This window comes from Galeopterus variegatus, unplaced genomic scaffold, assembly GCF_000696425.1.
Source record: "Galeopterus variegatus unplaced genomic scaffold, G_variegatus-3.0.2 Scaffold15389, whole genome shotgun sequence".
Taxonomy (NCBI): Eukaryota; Metazoa; Chordata; class Mammalia; order Dermoptera; family Cynocephalidae; genus Galeopterus; species Galeopterus variegatus.
Window position 1 is genome coordinate 3881 of NW_007741500.1, and position 22652 is coordinate 26532.

At 40.2% G+C, this 22652-nt stretch overlaps 1 protein-coding gene across 1 annotated transcript; it reads left to right on the forward strand.

Moving 5' to 3' along the window:
* The first annotated feature begins 432 nt into the window (after positions 1-432).
* On the forward strand, positions 433-12937 carry LOC103582249 (glycosyl-phosphatidylinositol-anchored molecule-like protein). Its single transcript, XM_008563899.1, has 3 exons — positions 433-543; positions 1420-1527; positions 12479-12937. Exons 1-3 carry the CDS (start codon positions 450-452, stop codon positions 12772-12774), a joined length of 498 nt encoding a protein of 165 aa, XP_008562121.1. The 5' UTR covers positions 433-449; the 3' UTR covers positions 12775-12937.
* The last annotated feature ends 9715 nt before the right edge of the window (positions 12938-22652 follow it).

The window sequence follows — 22652 nt, forward strand, 5'->3', positions numbered from 1 at the left end:
GGAGGGTGGAGCCCTCATCTCCTAACCTCCCAAACTGTTGCATTGACAGCTGAATTTCAACAGAAGTGGAGGGAGCATGAAAATTGTAGCACACCTCAGTGGGCAGTTTTGAAGATAGCTTCACAACTTGCTTCTGAGGTCCAGAGTCAACCAGTAGATACAGAGTAGTGTTGGGGGTGTGGGGACCAGGGGAGAGCATCCACGTGAAGCAGCCCCAGGCCCTCCCTGACTCGAGAAGTGATGGTGAGTTTTTCTGAGATGCAGCCATGGGCATGGAAGAGGCTTGTGTGTGGAAAGAGCTCCCAGACCCCGGTCCCTGACCCCAGGAGGGCAGGCTAGGGGAGACACGTGCTAGTTGGTGCTCAGGGGCAGGAAGCTGGTGCGAGGACCGTGCTGTCACTGAGGTGCTGTCTGTGTCTCCTCACTTCAGGCTCAAGCTCCTGCACAAGATGGTGCTCCCACTTGCCTTACTTCTTGCCTTGGGTCTCCCAGTGGTGAATGCCACTGTCACCAATGTCACCGCTGATCTTCCACGCCAACGTTGTAAGTATCATAACCTCCTCTTGTCTTGGAGGCTATGAGTCCTCACCTGGAATGCCTGGGGTCACTGGAAGGATTGACTGGAATTTGGATCATCTTAGCCAGCTGGGGTCTGCATTGTTGGAATCACTGGGGGAGGTCTCTCCTCACTTCAGGCTCAAGCTCCTGCACAAGATGGTGCTCCCACTTGCCTTACTTCTTGCCTTGGGTCTCCCAGTGGTGAATGCCACTGTCACCAATGTCACCGCTGATCTTCCACGCCGTTGTAAGTATCATTCCCTCCTCTTGTCTTGGAGGGTATGAGTCCTCACCTAGAATTGACTGGGGTCCCTGGAAGCATTGACTGGAATTTGGATCATCTTAGCAAGCTGGGGTCTGCATTGTTGGAATCACTGGGGGAGGTTGGGGGTGGGTGGCAGGAAGTCAGCTTGGGAAGTGTTCATGAGCAAGGGAAATAGTCATGAGGAAGGAGAGCTTTCCCAATAGAGCAGCTTTTCCAAGTGGGGGCATCTTGATGTGGTGCTTCCCGGTCAAAAATGGGCAGGAGTGGCTGTGTCCAGGGAAATCAGGTGGACACTGGCTTCTTACGAGTGTCATGTTTTCCCTGGAGGGGTCGGCCTGGTCTGCAGAGCATAGCAGTTGCACATGCAGTGGCCTGGAGGTGTTCCCTTGAGCCTGTTTCTGAGAATAGGGAAAGCTCCTGGTTGTGAGTGGCTTCTCTCCTGGGAGCTAGTCTAGGCCAGAGGGCTGAGCTGTGCAGGCTTGGGGAGGTCCTTGGAGGTGGGGGGTGGGGCCTGCTGTTGGAGGGTGGCTGGGTTGGAAATGGGTAGAAAAGGCTTGTTGGAGCAGAAGCCAGATGCCTGCTCTCTCCTCTCTCAGGGACCTATAGTTTGAGATGCCATGACTGTGCAGCCATAAATGACTTCAATTGTCCCAACATTAGGGAATGTCCATATGAAATAAGGCGCTGTTTGACAGTCTCTATTCGTAAGTACCTCTTTGTCTTTTTGACACGTGGCAAATTAGCCACCATACTTAAGTGCCATTGGGGGGCAGGGCCAGTATGTTCTCTCTGTGCCTAGTCCTTGTACCCCTTCCTCTGCTATGTCTCCTTGTCCTGAGAGCATGCTCACAGGCACTAGGCTCAGCCTTGTGACCAGACGGTGTGCATCATCTTGTAGAGCCAGACATTCTGGGAGGTGGGACAGTCAGTCTACACATGTCTGGTGTCTCCAGGGAATAGGGATGTTTGGCACCTTCCGGCCTCTGATTCATGTCTGTCCTTGGTTGGGTGTGTAGACACTCCTGTGCATCCTGGCCAGTCCTCATTGCCCCTATAATTTCTGGTCATCTGCGGACAGCTTCCTGCTAGACAGATCTAGGCAGTGGATGCACCATGGATCCTTCAGGCAATGCCTTCCACACACAGATTGAAGGGGCAGTGTGGCATCATGACAGAGCCTGCACCTCCACGGTAGTCTTGCTTCTTACTCACAGGCCTCTAGGGCTCTGAGAAACGTGTGCCTGTTCTCAGTTCCCTAATAGAAAGGTGTGTGGCCAGAGGCTCAGTGACCAATGGAACATCCTGCGTAGGTGGAGTCAGGGTAGGTCCTGGCAGACAGGTGGAAGCCTTGTCTGGGCCCTGCTCAGGACCTTTCCTCTGGCCCCTGCTCTCCCTGTGTCTGTGACTGTGTTTGAAACTTCACATGTTGTTCTGTGTTCCAAGCTTTGTGCAACATAATCCTCTGATTGCCACATCTTCATTGTACCAACTGCCATTACCCTGGGGGCATCTGCTGATTTGGGACACAGGCAGGAGGCTGAGAATCTGGGCTTTGTCCCCACAGTGGGCCACCACTGGGGCACATTGATGTGTTTTGTGTTCTCCTTTTGGGATTACTGCCCCTGAATGAGTCTGGGAACTGTTTTTCTAAGAATCTCCATCCCTGTATGGCCCTGAATCTTTTTTGGCAATGAAAGTCACTTGAGTGAGACTTGCATGGTTGAGGCGAAGCAGAGACCATTGGTGTGGGAGGCTGTGGAGTTCTATGCAGTGATGGACACCGGTGGACCCCAGCCTGTCCTTCCTCCTATCCTCCTGCATGTCTATCCCATCTCCTTCGCTGCTGGGGCTTTTGACTGACAGCGTTTTCTAAGACCCCAGCAGGTGCCTAGCTGCTTGTCTGCATAGGTGACAGGTGCTCCAATGAAACTGTTTAAACATCTTGGCAATAGACCCCTTTGTGCAGGCCTCCCTGGGGGAAGATAAGTGCCTGGCTTTTGATAGTCACTGCAAAGTTTGAGTTTTCCACTTGCCTCAGCCTCAAGTGGAGGTGGCTCTGGACCTTTCCTCTGATTTCAGTCTCCCCTGAGTCACTTCCTTCTCTCTCCTGCCAGAGCTATGGAAGCTGTAATTCCTATATTTAACATTTTACCCTTATTCCATGCTGTTTTAGGGCCTTCTTTTTCCAGAATGAAACCTCCAACTTCCATGCGCCAAAACCTTGACCTCAAACCTGATAAAAAAACTAACTCAAAAAGGATCAAGTGCTTAAGGGGAAACGGTAAATCTCTAAAAATAAAAAAATAAAATAAAAAAGAGAGAAAATATTTAGCATCCGGAGCTTGGCAACGAGTCTGAGACTTGATACCAAAGCACGCTCCATAAAAAAGCAAAGTTGGTGACACTGGACCTTCATCAGTCTAAAGTGTTGTTTTCTGTGAATGACCCTGTTAAGAGCCTGAAAAGACGGCTGTGGAGCACGAGAAAATACGTGAAAGCTACATATTCAACAGGGAACTAACATCTTGAACACATGAAGAACTCTCAAAATTCAGCGGTCAACATGCAATGAATCTCATTAGAAAATGGGAAGAAGACATGAAGAGACGTTTCACTGAGGTAGATTCGCAGACAGCAAATAAGCATAAGCACGTGAATAAATTTTCGACATCTTTAGCAGTTAGGGACGTACAAATTAAAACCACAGTTAGATAGACTAATCACAGTGACCAAAAACAAAAACAGTGATGACAGCAGGTGCTGGTGAGGTGCTTGGGACCAGCCTGCCCACTCAGTGCTGGTGGGAATGAAAAGTGACGCGGCCAGTGTGGAAAGGCTGTGGCCACTTCTCCAAACTCTGCAGACGTGGCTGCCACACATCCCAGATTCACACGGTCCGGTGCTCTTCCTGGAGAACTAAAAACCGTGTCCACATAGTATCATGTGCATGCATATTCCTAGAAGTTTTATTTGTAATCCACCGAAACTGGAGACATTCCTGATAATCTTCAGTGGGTGAAGGGTTACAGAGATCATGGTGTATCCACACCTTGAAATACTGCTCAGCACTGTTATGGAACCTGTCGGCATGCACGACAACTGGAAGGAATGTCCAGGGGCTTGTGCTAGGTGAAAAAGGCAATCCCCAAAGGTGGCATACCACATGGTTCCATTATTACAATATTGTGGAAATGACAAATTTACAGAAATGGACACCAACTTAGTTTTGCAGAGAATCAAGGACAGGGCATTTGCTTGCGAAAGAGGCGTGTGTGTCCATATGAGGGTACTTGTGGTGATAAAACTGTTCTGTATTCTGACTGTTTTCCATGTCCATGCCCTAGTTGTGACCTTGTACTATAGTTTTCCAAGAAGTTACCTTAGGGAGTAACTGAATGAACCGTACACAGAATTTCTGTATTATTTCTTAACAACTGTGCTTGAATATACAGTTATCTAGAAATAAAATATTTAATGGAAAAGAAGTTAAAAAAAACGAGCACACCATTAATGGCTATGGTTAGCAGCCTAAGACTTTCAGAGTAAATAAAAAATAATGTATTCTGTTTACTAGAGATATACTTAAGAAAGGAACACAAAAATTTTAGAAATAAAATATAGAAAGTGGTATACGTAAACACTGTCCAAAGAAAACTCTTATACGGGACACTCAGGCAAAGTAAAAATTAAGACAAGTGCATGACTTATGTGAAATGCAGTATTTTTTTTTGGATATTAAGGTATAAATCTACCAGAAAGGTATTATTAAATCATAGCAACTTAGGATAAAAATGATACAGAAAAAAAAAATCACAGAACTCAGAAAATGTAGGAAACCCACAATTAAATAGCTGTCACTAATCCACCTCTCTCCAAGATTTCTAGATGCTGTAGCAAAGTGACAAACTTATTATAGCTACAGACAAAGGTTCAGTCAGCTTTTTCTGACCAGACATTGAATGGTTGCAGCTTTGTAGGCCATCTAGTCTCTGTCTAAACTACCCAGCTCTGCCTTTGTAGCAGCCATAGATGATAATTAAACATATGAAAGTTCTTCAAAAAGTCCACGGGAAGATTCTCAATATCTTTTAATTCTACTTCTTCACATAACATCAGAGCCAGAAATGGCCAAATTCCCATTCGTTTCAAGGGCACATATGATATTTACAATACCGACATTTGCAAAATGAACGTCATGACATACCGCAAGCATGAAGAAAGTTCAAATGATTGAAGCTACTGTATTTGGAGTTCCTTCTCTATTTCAGTGCAATTAAATTAGAAATCATTATGAACTAGGAAGCTCTCAAGTGCTTGGATATTAAGGACTGTGTTTCTAGACAACTACAGAAATTAGGAAATATGAAGGTCTGAATGATTATGAAGATATGTCTTAGCATGTTTTCTGTTGCTTATAGAAGAATACAGGAAACTGGGAATTTATAAAGAAACAACATTTATTTCTTACAGACCTGAAGGCTGGGAAATCCCGAGGTGGAGGGAGTGCATCTAGTGAGGGTCTTCTTCCTGGTGGACACTCTCTGCAGAGAGTCCTGAGGCGGCTCAGAGCATCACATGGCAAGAGGGGGAGAGTGTGTTCTCTTCCTGTCCTTACAAAGCCACCAGTTTACTTTCATGATTATCATTAATCCATTAATTCAGAATGGATCAATCATTTCATCAGGGCATAGTCCTCATGATCCACCCCCTCTTCAAGGTCCCGCATTTCCAATAGGATCGTTGACTATCCCACCCTCTTAATACTGTTACAGTGGGGACTGAGTTTCAACGTAAGATTTGGAGGAGACATTCAAACTGTAGTATATGACACATCAGAATGAGTGGAAAGTAACTAAAGAAATACTTAGATCAAAATATCCAACATTATAGGCATATACTAGAAGAGAGCAAAGGGCGAAACACATGTAAGCTTATTTTCTAGAAGAGAGCAAAGGGTGAAACACATGTAAGCTTATACTCAAGAAGCTAGAAAAAGAATTGAAATCCATCCAAAGAAAGGTGGAAGGAAATATATAGAGAATGCAGAAATCCTTGAAATAGAAAAAAATATATACAAAATCAACTAATTGCTTTCATGTGGTTAAGTTTTGGTTAAGTTTTTAATCCTTTCTTTCCCTGTTGCTGTTTGTCTTTGGAGTCCATTGGTTTTTTGAGGTGATACAGTATAGTTTTTTTTCTCTTTCTTGTTTGCCTGTGAGCACTACCAGTGGGATTTGTTCTTCCACATGTATTCACGGTGGTGATTATTTATTTATTTATTTATTTTTGGATTCCAAATGCAGGCCTCCCTTGAAGGTTTCTTGTAGAGCTGGTGTTGTGACACTGAATTCCCATAGTTATTGTCTGTCTGGGAAATGCACAATTTCTCTTTCATATCTGAAGGATAGCCTCGCTGAGTATAGTATTCCTGGTTGACAGTTTTTTTCTTTTAGCACTTTAAATATGTTGCGCCATTCTCTTCTGGCCTGTAGGGTTTCTGCTGAGAAATCTGCTGTTAGTCTGATGGGGACTCCCTTCCAGGTGATCGGACATTTTTCTCTTGCTGTTTAAGGATTCTCTCTTTGTCTTTGACTTTTGCCAGTTTGACTACAGTATGCCTAGGAGAGGACCTTTTGGATTGAATCTGCTTGGGGATCTCTGAGCCTCTTGAATCTGGAAATCCATGTCTCTACCAATACCTGGGAATTTTTCTGCTGTTATTTCACTGAATAGGTTTTCAATACCTTTTCCTTTTTCTTCCTCTTCTGGAGCATCCGTGATTTGGATGTTTGTGTGCTTAAGGCTGTCTGATACCTCTTGAAGATTTTCTTCATTTTTAAAAATCCTTTTTTCTTTTTGTCTGCTTGGGTTATTTCAGAAACACTGTCTACAAAATCAGAAATTCTTTCTTTTGCTTGCTCTAGCCTGCTGCTTAAGATCTTGAATGTAGTTTTTTTTTTGTTTTCCTTTTTTGTCTTTTTTTACTGACCAGTAACGGGATCGCAACCCTCAGTGTCACGCCCATACCGGGGACCAGCAACGGGATTGCAACCCTCGGTGTTGTGTCCACACCATGCTCAGCCAGTGAGCGGGAACTGTTCTCCACATGAGATCCGAACTCTCAGCGGGAGTGCCACTGCGCTCCCAAGTGGCGCACTCTCCAGTGCGCCACCGGGCCGGCCCTTGAATGTAGTTTTTATTTCATTGAATGAGTCATTCAGTTCCAAGAGTTCTGCCATGTCCTTTTTAATGGCATTGATCTCTTTGTGATTTCCTCCTTCATGTCTTGTTTGTCTGATTTCATTGTGTTGTTTATGTGACTCTTTTTGAATCTCACTGAGTTTCCTGACGATATCATTTCATTCCAGTTAGAATGTTTTTTTATCAAAAAGACAGAGAATAACAAATGCTGGTGAGGATGCAGAGAAAGGGGAATCCTCCTACACTGTTGGTGGGACTGTAAATTAGTACAGCCATTATAGAGAACAGTATGGAGCTTCCTTAAATAACTACAGATAGAACTGCCCTATGCTCCAGCAATCCCACTACTGGGTATATATCCAAAGGAATGGAAATCAGCATTTTGAAGGGATACCTACAATCCCATGTTTATTGTAGCACTATTTCCAATAGCCAGGCTATGGATGCAACCTAAATGTCCACTGGTGGATGATTGGATAAGGAAAATGTGGTATATATACAGTGGAATAACCTCAGCCATAAAAAATAATGAAATTCTGCCATTTGCAGCAACATGGAGGAGCCTAGAGAAAATTATGCTAAGTGAAACAACCCCAGTGCAGAAAGAGAAATACCTCTTGTCCTCACTCATAAGTGTGCTGAATTCATAAATAAATAATAATAATAATATTGAGAGAGAGAGAAGAGAGAGAGAGAGAGAAACAACAATCACAATAACAGATCGAACTTTTACAAGGAGAGAACAGAACTGTGGTTACCAGAGGTGGAAAGGGGGAGAGGGAGGGGGGAGGGAAGGAGGTTAATGAAAAATTGGTTAAAGGACACAAAGAATGATTATGTATTGCAATGATGAATGAACTTACTGTCCTGAGTGTACCATTATACATTGTACACAAATATTGATAGTCAACTTTGTACCCCACAAACATATAATAAATTATCTTTCAAAAAAAATAGTAAATAAAAAAAATCAACTAAGCCCACAGTTGGTTCTTTGGAAAGATTCATATTATTGGTAAAACCTAGTAAAAGGAATCAAAGGTAAATAAAACTCATATTTTCAACATCAAATATGAAAAGGAAGGCTTCATTAGACCTTACGGGCTTTATTATGATGAAAATAAGAGGCTGTTCCAAACAGCTCTCCTGTGATACATTTGAGATTACCGGTGACATAAACAAAAACTTGAGAAAGACAGCCAAATGTGACTCACAATGAAATTGTAAAGCTAAAATGTCCTGTTAGTGAAATTGAATCCTTTATGAAAAACCTACCCACCAAGAAATCTCTAGGCCATACTGCTCCACTGGCAAATTCTCTAATATATTTCTGGGAGAATTAACACCCATCTTACACATACTCGAGGAATTGCTTCCCATCCAACATATTTATGATGGCGACAAGACCCTAATAACAAAACGCAGCAAAGACATTGCAAGAAAGGGAAACTACAAACCACTCTCATTAAATGACTATAGATGCAAAAATACTAGCAAAATACTAACGAATAAACTCCTGGATATATATAAACACATCCAATGCCATGCAGTGTCTTTGATGGGATCCTGGAACAGTGAAAGAACAGTAAGGAAAAATGAATGAAATCTGAACAACATATGGAGTTGAGTTAATAAGATTTCTTGATATTTGTTCATTAGCTGTGACAAATGTAGCATAGTAATGGAAGAATGTGAGACAAGAGGGGGTGGGGAATGAGATATATAGGACTCTTTGTAATGTCTTTGCAACTCTTCTAAAAATCTAAAACTATTTTAAAGTAAGAAGTTCGTTTATATACATACCTCATAACTACCACTTCATAGATTCCATCAATAAATTGCAATGTGATCACAATGTCCAATCCACTAGTTTAATTCACCCTATTAACAGAGAAAAGGAGAATCATCACAAAGACGTGACCATAGGTGCTGAAACGTTTTGATAAAATCGAACACCCTTTCCAAATTAAAGAGAAAAAAACTCTGATGGAAATGGAAGCACAAAGCAATTGCAGCTCATAGAGATGACAGTTGAAAGAGAATAATGTATATCTCAAGATAATCAGAAAAGATCTCAAATATTACCAACACAAAGAAAGAATAAATGTACCCCATCAACATGTACACTGGAAAAAAAAAAAAGAAAAAACCCCCAATGTTTCAAACATTTTTCCCTTGAGGTATAAAATGAGATAAGATGCTGCCCATCACACCTATATTTCCAATGGAAGTGGAGCTCATAGTTCAGTTAGGCAAGAGGAAGAATTGAAATACATGGAGATTAGCAAGAAAGAAATTAAATGCTACTAATCACCAAACACAACAAGCTTTTCAAATAACAAGACACTTTAGCAAGGACCTTGGATAAATATTCAAAATCAACCTACAAAATCAATTGTCTTTCTATAGAACAAGAAACAAATTGAAAATGAAATTTACAAAACAATACCATTATAAAAAGCACCATGATATCAATGCCTAGAAAGAAATCCAACCATATTTGTGCAAGATTTCAACACTGAAACTGCAAAAACACTTCTAAAATTAAAGACTTAAATGCATGAAAGGGATACACCATGCTTTTGGATCATGAAGCCCAATGAAGTAAAGATATCTGTTCTCCTCAAATTAGTGTACAAATTCAGTTGAATACCAATCAGAGCTCAGCATATTGGAGTGTGTGAGTGTATGGATGAGTTGATTCCAAATGCTTATTGAAATATCAAGGGCTAGGAATAGCCAAGGCAATCTTGAGGAAAGAGGAAAAAGCTGGAGTATCTGTGCTTTGAACTGTCAAGATTATTTATAGAGTTTCATTAACTAAGACAGTGCAGTATAGGTTTCAGGATTGAAAAGCAGAACTCTAGAAGGGAAAAGGGAATTCTGTAAAAAACTCATACATCCAGTTACTTGATCACTGACAGATTTGACCCTGCAGTGCAGTGGAGAAGACACTTGTTTGCATGAAGTAGTGGTGGATAGATTAGATATTTACACACAGTATTTGAACTGTATGAAAGAATCAGTTTCGTGTGGTTTGTAGGTCCCAGTGTAAACAGTAAACCAATAAAATTTCTAGAGGAAAATGTAGAAGAGTATATTCGCATTTTTTGGGTAATTCAGAATTTTTAAAACTGAACAAAATAGTGCTAGTCACATAAGAATAAAGTTGATAACTGTGGTATATGTACACAATGGAATATTACTCTGCCATTTAAAAGAAAATGAAATACTTCCATTCTCAGCAACGTGGATGAACTTAGAGAAAATCATATTAAGTGAAACAAGACAGACACGGAAAGAGAAATTCCATCTGTTTTCACTCATAAGTAGGAGCTAAAATAACAACATATAAATAAAAGAAAGAAAAATACAACATTCATAATAATACTTTGAATTTTCAAAAGGAGAACTGAGGTTACTAGAAGGAGGAATGGAGGCGGAGGGAGAAGTTGGTGAAGGGCCACGAATAGCAATGACAGTGTGTATTACTGAATATAATAACTCTTTGGGTTTGAGCATTACATATTGTACACAAGTACTGGAATTCAACTCTGTACCCCACAGATATGTACAATCAACTATGTTCCAATAAAAAGTAAATAAATAAAGTTCACATCTTCTGCTCCTAAGAATAAGGTATAAAACAAAAAATGCAAGCTATAGAGGAGGAGAAAGCACTTGAAAACATGTATCTGTCAAAGGACAAATGTTCATAATATATAATGAACTTCATCCTACAAATCAGTAAATGAAAAAGCAGACTGTCCAATAAAAATTTAAACAAAAATTTAGGAAATTTACCCTAAAATTGTATCTGAATTTTTGTATCTAAATGTATGAAAAGTTATTGTGTCATTCTGGATGGACTTGCAACTTAAAACCACAAAACTATAACACTACAAGGAATCAGTAAATATGCAAAAACAACATATCAAGTGTTTTCAGAGTTTTGAAGTGTTCACAATTCTGTGGAGTATATATAGGTTCATCCCAGTCTGGAAAACTCTTCAATGATATCTGTTAAAGCTGCACATTTCGATATCTTTTAAAGCTGCACATTTGCATATCAAAGACTCAGCATTTCTACCTCTTAGGTACACACTTTTTTGCACAGGCTCTCCTCAAGACACGTACAAGAGTATTCATTACCGCACTATTTGGAGTAGATAAAGACCACGAACAACCTTAATGCCCAGCAGTAATAATCTTTAGTATGTTCATCAGTGGAATAGTGTACAATTTTGCCAGAAGGAAAAACATACAACAATATACAACAACAGGAACAACTTTCAGCAACACAAAGTGGAGCAAAAGGAGCCGTCCACAAACACAAAAGGGATGTATACTTTCATTTTCACGACGTTCATAGCCAGACAAAGCTACTACATGAGCTTAGAAGCCCACACACTTCCTATCTTTGGCCTTGGCTGTGGACAGCAGTGTCTGAATGGAGGAACACAACGAGGAATGCAGGCTCTTTCATCCCGCTCTGTGTCTTGAGCTGGATGCTAATTGCGTGGCTGTGTGCACTTGTGCAATCTGGTGAGCTTTCGAGTTAGGATTATGTGCTTTTCTGAGCAAAGTTCAACCTCAGTAAACATTGCACATGGAAAACAAAGGAAATTAAGTGCTGGTGCTTAGTCATTAACTCCTTCTGGTGTTATCGAGAAGGCAAAACCCAGAACCATGAATGGATGAACCAATTATGGTATATTTCAGAATAAAGTATTTGTGTAAACACTGTATAAATAGCAAGGACATCAGAAGTAGTGATGAAAACCAAGGAATTTAATTCGTGGAGGAGGTCTTGATGGACATCTCAGAGGGAGATTTGCTCAGGTAGTGTTGGTTGGCTGAGGCCCTTGGGCAAGCCCTGTAGTGAAGGTAATCACATTAGTTGTGGAACCCTAGATGGGATGTGCATCGAGTCTGTGCTGGGGAGGAAGCTGGCATTAAGGGCTCCAGGAGCTTGGAGCACCAGACTGATGGGCCCAGGAAGGAGCTTATCCTAGAGAGGTCTTTCTGAGTTCAGCAAATCAGCTTAAGGCCTCATTAGTATGTGCACACCTGTTAAAGGTCTGTATGATCCCTGGGACATAAACAAACATGATTCTCCATTTGATTTCTAGAGCTCTGGAGTTCTTCTGACAAGAAGTCAACAGGGCATTTCATTTGTATAGCTGCATGACTAGGTGCCATGGAACCATTTTGGGAGGACCAGAGTCAGACATAAAAATGGCAGTATGAATAGAAAAATGTCTCCAGAGAAGTTGTACTTGGGTTAATCATACCCTCTAGTGGACGTGGACATTGTCTCTCAGGCAAGGTTGTAACATTTGGGAATGGAGAAGTGTGCATGTACCTAGTTATGGTTGAATATGAGATTATGTGTTTTGATATTTACAAGAAGAAAATATGAAATCAATGATTTTCATCACTAATTTTTTGTAGGTATAAACTCTCGTGAACTACTCGTTTACAAGAACTGTACAAACAACTGCACATTCGTATATCCAAGTCAACAGGTTCCTGAAGCCCCAAGAGTACCCTTCAAAACTAATGGATTTTATTTTGTTCGTTGCTGTAATGGCATGCGCTGCAATGAAGGAGGACCTACTAACTTGGAGAGGGACATGTTCACAGATGAGATAATTGAGGAGGAGCTGCCAGAAGGAATTGTGCATTTGGGGGGGTCAGAAATTTTCCTGAGCTTTGCCTCCATCATACTCAGCATCGCGCTGACGTGAGAACCCCTCCTTGCAGGTTCTGTCATCTTCGCCCATTCCCCAGACCAGTTTCACTCTGCATTGGTCCCTTGTGAACCAGACGCACTGATCCTCCCGGTCTCCAGTTGGACTATTTATGGTGTATTGTAGAAGAGAAATAAAGGAAACTTTTCTTTGCTGAAAATGTTCGTGAACATTTTTTTCCTGCGGGTACTCAAGCGCCCATAGTGGAGTCTTTGCAGAGACCTGCTGTTCTCTGCCTTATGATGTACTCAGGGATTGCTTAGTGGTTATAGTATTTGAACTGTTTTTTCTCCTTTAGACATTGTGGACTAAATATTCATCATGCAGGCATGCCACAAACATCTTTCTGCTTTAGCATCCAGAGATGAGTATTCTCATCAAAAAGCAAAGTGGGTATCGGGGAGAGTCTCTGTGTTGGCTGAAGAAGTCCCAGCTATGCTGAGACCATAGTACCCGAGGCCACCTAAACTCCTTCCATCCTTTCCAGTCCTCAGCTCAGGGAGGAACATGGAGGGTGCCTGGCAATGTGGTGGCACCTGCATCCTCAGGGCCTGATGTTATTGCTTGTTCAGTGCCCTCGTGTGGGTCAGACAAGTTCTAGAAGGACTGGGTTTGCCTCTCCACACGGCACCTGGCTTCACTCAAGCAATAGACTGTTTTCCCAGATGCTAACACCTGGCAAGGAGTCACTGTTTATTTGGTGAGGGTTTCTTTTGGGGGTCTAAAATGCTCTCGAATTAGGCACTGGTGACAGTTGCACAATGTTGTGAACGTACTGAACACACTAAAATTATAGCCTTATAATGATTAAATCAGCCCTAAAGCCAGCTGTTGACTGCCCTGAAATGGCAACGAGAGTTTGGGGCTGCTGCCGTCCCTTCCACTGCAGCCCTGTTCAGTATCAGAAAAAATACATGGAAGGGAATAGGAAAGTCAGACCCTTGTTGTTTGCTTCCTCCTGCTCCTCCTTTTCAAATCCTATTACCTGACTTTTAGTTATTAAAAAAGTTTCCCATAACACAAAATTCACTATTTTAACCATTTTAAAGATAATAATTCAGTGATTTTAGTTCATTCACAATGGTGTGAAACCGTTACCACTATCTAATTCTAGAACACTTTATTTTTATATTTTTGCTTAGTTTTAAGACTATTATAGTATTTAAAATATATAACAATGATATGCACATTTATTTGTTCAAATAACAAATACATAAACTGAATAACATGAATAACAGAACTCTGTAGAAAGTAGGGCTTCAAATTTTCACAAAAATTGGAGATGTAAAATATTAAAATTTACATATTTCATTTTATAATCTCTATGATTATTTGAAATAGCTCTCTAAAGTCTTCTAAAAGCATGGAAATATCAGATTAATTTCAACAGAGGAAGATGAGTAAACTTTTCAAAGGCAAATTAATTTAATTTGTCTTTGAAAAATTTACTCTTTTCTTTGTTGAGAGGTATTTGACTTTTTTGGGCCGGCCCGGTGGTGCACTGGAGAGTGCACTGCTTCGGAGTGCGGCGGCGCTCCTGCCGAGGGTTCGGATCCCATGTGGAGACTGGTTCCCGCTCACTGGCTGAGCGAGGTGCGGGCGCAATACTGAGTGTTGCGATCCCGTTCCTGATCACCGGTACGGGCGTGACACCGAGGGTTGCGATCCCGTTACAGGTCAGTAAAAAAGACAAAAAGGGGGGGAAAAAAAGGCAAATTAATTTCTAAGCTAATCCACTTAGTATAAAGAAATCAAGAACATAAATATCTACATTTAGCAACATAAATTGCATTAAAAAATCAATAGAACAGAATATAAACACAAGCACTTCAAAAAGTTCGTGGAAAATAGAACTGAAAGATAATGGAAATCTTTCCATGAAATTTTTGTTTGTTTAGATTTTTCCTTTTTTTTTAAAATTTAAAAAGACTAAGAAAATAGAAAATATGTTCTCTGAGCACAATCAAAGGAGGAATTTTAGAAAACTCCAAACGTGTGGATGGTAAACAAGACTCTTCTAAATAAACAAGGGGTAAAAGGAAAAATCACCGGGAAATTTGGGAGTACTTTGAGTTAAAGATCAAAGTGCAACATATCAAAAGTTATGGGATGCAGGGCTCATACTGTGCTTGGAGGAAAATTTATACTTGTAAATACCTATATTAAAAATAAGAAAAATTTCACATCAGTAATGTAAACTTCTACCTTAAGTAAATAGAAAAAGTGGAGCGAACTAAACCAAAAAGAAATCTAAGGAGGAAATAACGAAGATTGCAACAGAAATACATGGAATAGGGAATTTAAAAACAATAGAGAAGATCAACAAAACCAAAAGTTGATTCTTTAAAAAGATCAACAAAATTTGCAAACCTTTATCTAGACTGACCAAGAAAAAAGAGAGAAGACCAAAATTACTAAAATCAGAAAGTGAGGGAATTATTACATTGTCACTATGGCTTTTTGTGGTGTTAAGATTTAGTTTCTTTCTCTTTCTCATTTGCATTTTAATTCTTCCAGTTAGTTTTGCTTTTTCTTGTGTATTCATGATAGTGATTATTGTTTTTTGGATTCCTGATGCAGGACTCCTTTGAGGGTTTCTTGTAAGTCTGGTGGTGTGGTAGTGAACTCCCACAGTTTTTGCTTGCCTGCAGAATACACTATTTTCCCCTCATTTCTGAAGGATAGTTTTTCTAGGTATGGTATTCTTGGCTGGCAGTCTTTTCTTTTAGTATTTTGAATATATCTTCCCATTTTCTTCTGGCCTGTAGAGTTTCTGTTAAGAAGTCTGCTGTTAGTCTGGTAGGGGCTCCCTTATAGGTGACCTGATGTTTTTCTTTTGTTTCTTGAGATTCTCTTTCTGTCTTTGAACTTTACTAGTCTGACTATAATGTGTCTTGGAGAGGATGTTTTGTTTTGGGTTGAATCTGTTTGGGGATATTTTAGCCTCCTGGATCTGAATGTCTGAGTCTCTCCCTACACCTGGGAAGTTTTCTGTTATTATTTTGTCGAATGGGTTTTTCACACCTTTTCCTTTCTCTTCCCCTTGTGGAACACCCATGAATCAAATGTTTGTGCACTTAAGGTTGTCTGCTAGCTCTCTTAGGTTTTCTTCATTTTTAAAAATTCTTTTTTCCTTTTTTTGTTGTCTTCCTGGGTTATTTTGAAAAGACTATCTTCAAGATCAGAAATTCTTTCATCTGCTTTTTCTAGCCTGCTGCTTAACTTGTTGTGTTTTTATTTCTTTGAGTGAATCTTTCAGTTCCATGAGTTCTGCTACATTCTTTTTTGAGGTATTAATCTCTTTGTGCACTTCCTCTTTCATATCCTGGATTTTTTCTCTCATTTCATCATGTTATCTGAGTCTTCTCATCTTTCAGGTGAGTTTTCTTAAGATTGTTGCTCAGAATTCCTTTTCAGTCATTCCAAGGGTTTCATGCACTATAGGATCTGGTATTTGAGAATTACTGTATGCTTTAGGTGGTGCTATGTTTTCTTGGGTTCTTGTATTTCTAGTGTCTTTACTTTGTTGTCTGCTCATCTGGTAGAGCAGTTGCTTCTTCTATTAGTCTGGAGTGGGCTTTGAGGAGAAAGACCTCTTCTCATTCCAGTCTCCACTGGTGACTGTTCTTGTGTCAGTACAGTCAAATGTCTGGAAGAGTGCCTGCATGGAGGCTGTAGCTGCTGCTTTGGTGTTGAGCTGCTTTTTCAGCAGCCACAGCTGTGGCGGTGGCTGTGGTGGGCCACCTGCATGGAAGTGGTGTCTTCGGTGTGCTGTCTTGCCTGATTTGGGGCAGGAGGAACTGCCCTTGGCTTCTTCATAGGACCCTGAACATTGCTCTCTTGCCTGCTTCTGTGCAGAGGGGACTGTGGCCCTCAACTCTATAGGACCCCGCATGTGCTCTCTTGCCTGCTTCCGGGTGGAGGGGGATGCAGCCCTCAGCTCCATGCCTAGGACCCCGGGTGTGCTCTTGCCTTCGGTGCATCAGGTTGAGGAACTTCCCATTCGTTCCTAGTTCTTTGGGTGTTTTCTTTCTTATTAAAGAAGGTGGATTTTTTTTCAAATTATTTTTGTGCATCTATTGAGATGATCATGTTTTTTTGTATCCTATTGAGATTAGTAGTACATTAGTTCAATTTTGGAGGTTAATAAATCTTGTGTCCCTGTGATCACACTTGGTGATGGTGTATAATCCTGTTTATTACTGGATTTTATTTGCTAGTGTTTACTTCAGGATTTTTGCATCTATATTTAAAATGTTCAAAGTTATTAATCTGTATTTTTTTTCTTGAGATGTCTTTTTTAATGTGATAAAATATGTAAAACATCAGTTCATTATTTTAATCATTACATGTATAATCAATTACGTTCATATTGTTGTGCAACTATTACCACTATACAACTCCAGAAATTTTTTTGTCATGCTACACTGAATTTCTGTAACTATTAAACAATTAGCTCTTTTTCCTTTCTCCACCCAGTCCCTGGTAACCCCTTCTATATTTTTCTATGACTTTGGCTCTCCTGGGTACCTCATATGACTGGAATCATACGATATTCTTTGGTGTCTAACAGTTTGGGCAGCATATTGGTTCATCCACATGATAGCACAAATCACAATTTCCTTTTTTCCAAGGCCAAATAGTATTCCACTCCATTTCTGTATCACATTAAAAAAATCAATCTAACCATAGATGCATATTCGGGTTTTCTTCCACCTTTTAGTTATTGGTGTACAAATGTCTGTCGTAGTCCCTGCCTCCATTCTTCTGAGTGTGTGCCCTGCATAGACTGAATGTTTGTGTACCCCTGAATTTATTTTTTGAATCTAATCTGATATGTGATGGTATTTGCAGGTGAGGCTTTTGAGAGGTGATTAGGTCATGAGAGCAGAGTCTTCATGAATGGTATTAGTGTCCTTATAAAAGATGCCTTAGAAATTTCCCTCATCCATCCTACCACTTGAGACCATAGTGAAGAGACAGCCATTTACAGATGAGGAAGCCTGCCCTCACCAGACACCAAATCTGCTGGTGCCTGAATCTTTCACTTCTCATCCTCCAAAACTGCAAAATATGGATTCCTGTTGTTTATAAGCCATCCAGTCTATGGCATTTTGTTATAGCAGCCCAACCGTTGAAGACCTACCGAGAAATGGGATTTCTGCATGACATGGCAATTCTGTATTTAATTTTTTATGGCTCTGCTGTACTGCTTTTGCCAAAAGTTGCACCATTTTATACTCCCACTAGCAATCAGAAGGGTTTCTATTTCTCCTCATTCTGACCAATACTTGTGGTTCACTGTTTTGTTTTGTTTTGTTTTTAAAAAGATGACTTTAAGGGGATCTTAACCCTTGACTTGGTGTTGTCAGCACCGCACTCTCCCAAGTGAGCCACAAGCCAGCCCTTTTTTAAAAAAAATAATAACCTTTGACTTGCTATAAAGTGGTATCTCCTTGTTGTTTTGATTCACATTATCCTGATGATTAGTGATATTGACTCTGATTTCATGTACTTACTGGGCATACCTTCATTGGAGATACGTGTGTTCAAAACCGTTGCCCATTTTGAATTTGGTTTGTTATTTTCTATTTTCTTTTCTTTTCTTTTTTTTTTTTTTTTTTTTGGTTGTGGAGTTTTAGTGGTTCCTAACATATTCTGAGTATTAATCTTTTTTCAGATATGTGATTTGCAAATATTTTATTCTATTTCGTAGATTGCATTTTTAATCCCTTGATAGTGTTTTGATGGACAAAAATTTTTAATTTTGCTTAATTCCAATTTATTTATTTTTCTTATGTTGTCTGTGATTTTACTGTCATATTCAAGAAATCATTGCCAAATCCAACATCATGAAGTTTTACCTGGTGCTTTCTTCTAAGAGTTTTATATTTTCACTTTTATATTTGGTTCTTCAATATATTTTGAGATAATTTTTGTACATGGTGGAAAGTAGGGATCCAGCTTTATTTTTATGGATATGGATAACCTGTTGTCCTTTCCCTTATTGAAGAGTCTTGTCACCGGTATTTTAAATTATTAAAGATATTAGACCATCTATGTGAAGGTCTATTCCTTGGTTATATATTCCATTCCATTGGTCTATTTGTCAGTCTTTATACCAACACAACACTCTTTTGATCACTTTAGTTTAAAGTAAGTTTGTAAATCATGAACTGTGAATCCTCTAACTTTGTTCCTCTTTTCAACAATTTTTGATTATTTGGTGTTTCTTGAGATTAGACATGAATTTAAGAATGAACTGTTTTATCTGAAAAATACATGAAAGGGATTTGCATATAGATTGCATTGAATCTAAAGACTGCTTTGGGTGACATCTTAACAATATTAAGTCTTCCAACCCGTGACCTAAGGATACCTTTCCATTACTTTGCCTTTAATTTCTTTCAGCAGTGTTTTAGTTTTCACTGTACAAGTTAATTCCTGTTTTTTTTTTCGTTTGATGCTGTTATCCATTGAGTTGTTTTCTCAATTTCTTTTTCAAGTTGTTCATTGTTAGCATATGAAAATACAACTGATTTTTACCTGTGGCTTTTGTATCCTGCGCCTTTGCCAAATTCACTTGTTAATTCTAACATATTTTGTAGAATCATGAGAGTTACCTACATTAAAAATGATGTCATCTTTAAAGAGAGATAATTTTACTTTTTTCTTTCTAATTTGAATGGCTTTTTATTCCTTGCCCAATGGCTGTGGCTAGAACTTTCCAAACTATCTTGAACAGAAGAGGAAAACAGGCACCAGTGTCCAGTTCCAGATCTTAGATGAGTAAAAGAATAATTTTGCACTAGATACTTGTTAGATAGCTAGACAGATTTTATTGACGCCAGACAAAAGTGGAGCAAGTCCCAAGTATAAACAGAACTCAATTCCACTCAAACCAAAGATAAGAGGCTTTTTAGGCACTGCTTAAGGATAAGTTTTGAAGGATACTGGGGGCTAGGGGGATGGTTGGTCAATGTAATTAGGCCATCTGTGTTTGATGCATCCTGTGTAGGAAATTGTCTGATGAGACCATACTGAGATGACTTTTCTAACTCAGAGCCACAGGGTGAGGGCCCAGCCAACCCCCAAGGGGAGCAGCGAGGGGCAGGCATAGGGCACTCTGTTCCAGAAGGGGCCCCCACCCTTATGTTCTCCTCTCCCTGGCTGTGACTGTGTCAGTGTCGTATGGAGAAGAACACAGGTCAGACCCATCACAGAGCAAGGCCGGGACAAGATGTCCTTGATGACGGTCAACATTCCAAAGGTGCACTGTTGAGGAAGAGGAGAGCATCAGCTTTGGCGTGCCCTGGGCGCTTTCTCTCAGGAACCCCTGTGAGCACGGCTGGGACAGCCCTCCTGCCAGAGCACAACTCTCCTCTGCCCCTGCGTCTTGACTCTACTACGCCCTGTTTGCAGTCTTTTCTGGCTCTTACCCCATTTGCTAAATCTGCACCCTGAAATATTCTGAAAGGTCTCAGCTCCATGCTGTGGGAAGAAACCCAAACCTCAGCTACCTCCATTCACCTGGCTCAAGGCTGAGTTCCAGTACCCTCTGGGTCTAGAAGCCTGTACTCTTCATCACCCTCTGGAGGTAGCTGTGGAAACTGGGGCTGGGCTGTCTTGATCACAGCCAGCAGAACTATGAATTGATAGAACTATTTTAGGAAACAGGCGGCCTTGTCTGTAGCATTGGGCATTAACATGTCCTCTGGTGCAGCTGTTCCAGTCCTAGGAACATGTATGATAATTGTTGCAGCATCTGTGTCCTCTGAATTGCAAAATGCTGATGAAACAAATAAAAGAATAAGAAAACATTTGGAAAGACACCATATTCTTCAATTGGAAGACTCAACATAATAAAACTGCCAATTCTCTCAAAAATTATTTTTAAGGTAAATGCAATTCCTATCAAATTCCCAGCATGGATTTTAGACATAAACAAGATGATTCCAAATTTCATATGAAAATGGAAAGGCTCTAGCATTGCCAAAACAATTTTGAAAAAGAACAGTGAGAAATTACTCTTCTTTATGTTAAAACATACCTATAGCTTCAACAATCAGGATGGTGCGTTATTGGTGGAGGTGCACACATATATCAATGGAAATGGGAAGAAGACCCAGAAATAAGCCCAGTCTCATTCAAAAAGAACATTTGTTTCCAACTGCCCTGATAACCCCCAAGGAGGTGAGAATGTGGCCTGTGATGGTTAACTTTATGCGCCAATTTGACTAGATTAATGAATACATAGAAACCCGGTAAAGCATTATTTTGGGGCATGTCTGTGAGGGTATCTCCAGCCACTGGGTTCCAGGACTTACACCAGCGGCACCCCTGGCTCTCAGGCCTTTGGCCTCAGACTGAGAATCACACCACCGGCTTCCCTGGTTCTGAAGCTTCCAGACTTGGGCTGAGCGACGCTTTGCAGACGCCCATCGTGGGACTCATCATTCATAATTGCATGAGCCAATTCCCATAATAAATCACCTATCATATATATCATATATTTAGGTACTTAGTCTATTGGCTCTGTGTCTCTGGAGAACCTCGACTAATACATGGTCCAGTTAATAAAAGATTGTGAAACACTAATCAGTGCACTGGACTCTCTCAAGTGCTGCTTATCTGCATGCAAAGGGTCCCGTCATCAAAACAAAGAGTGTGAAACATAAAGCCGAGCCCACTAGCTCTCCTGGATGGAGACCACAGGACATTTAAGGGTTATGGGGACACCCTCTTAAGGGACGCCACTGCCCACTGCACAGGACCACCAGCAGTTTATCAGCTAAACACTCAAAGATGGGTAAATAGTTGGGGATATAAGGGAAGTTTTTACAGAAGTAAAAATTTTACCTGCCTAGACAAGTAATTTTAAAAGATTTTGTTTTGTTTTGTTTTGTTTTAGATTTCGAAAAGGAAAAAGAGCTGTTGCTGCTGCATGCAGTGGGGGTGGCTGAACTGTTACTGAAACTCCAAAGGTCCGTTTGCTCACCTCTCAATAGCCAATAATTGAGAAACAGGTGTCAGTGTAAAGAAAGGTGGCCTTTAATCAGGAACCCGGCAGCCTGGGGAGATGGTGGACTTATGTGTCAAAGACAATTTCCACTTTTCCCAGACTTGCCAAAGGGTTTTATAGGGACAGGTGGTAAAGGGGGCAGATTCATGGTGATCAAAGCAGGGACGTGCAGGAAAATTGCAGATAAATATCAAAGAACTTCTCAGGTGGGAGCTGATTTGTGGTGACCATCCTCCATGAAGTCCAGTCACTGGTTCAGTTCCTGTTAACCTCAAAATGATCTAGTTAGCAAGCTAGTAAAGAATGGCCACCTGGGTTAATAATTTCTTCTATAATATTCTGTAGACAGTGTGAGCAAAAGTCATTATGTTCTAGCAATCTTGTGAACAAGGAACATTGTATTCTAATGTCCAGCTGCAAGCTATGCTGTTCAGGTTACGAGAGTAAGAAAAAAACCTTTAAGTTAGAAGTTTAACAGAATGGACTCACTTTCGTTCAGGCTGTTACAGAACCAGCTCAGGGAGAGGCAGCGGCCTAGAGATGGGTCACAGCTCCTTACCCTCTCCTTTCCTTTGTCTGCCAAAGACAAAGAAAGAGCACCTAGATAAACATGAAGGAAAAAAGATAAATTATAGAAATAATACATTCATATGCATTTGAATATATTTTCTATATTTTAGGTGTTAGCATAACTACATGATAAATACATGTTTATGTATGTCAATAAAAATAAATTAATACAAATTTCCATGGTATAACTGAATTGGAAATTCAAAATTTTATACCAAAATTTATGTACTAAATATATCTATGTAATAAATTATATATATTGTAAATGTGTATTAATATGCAA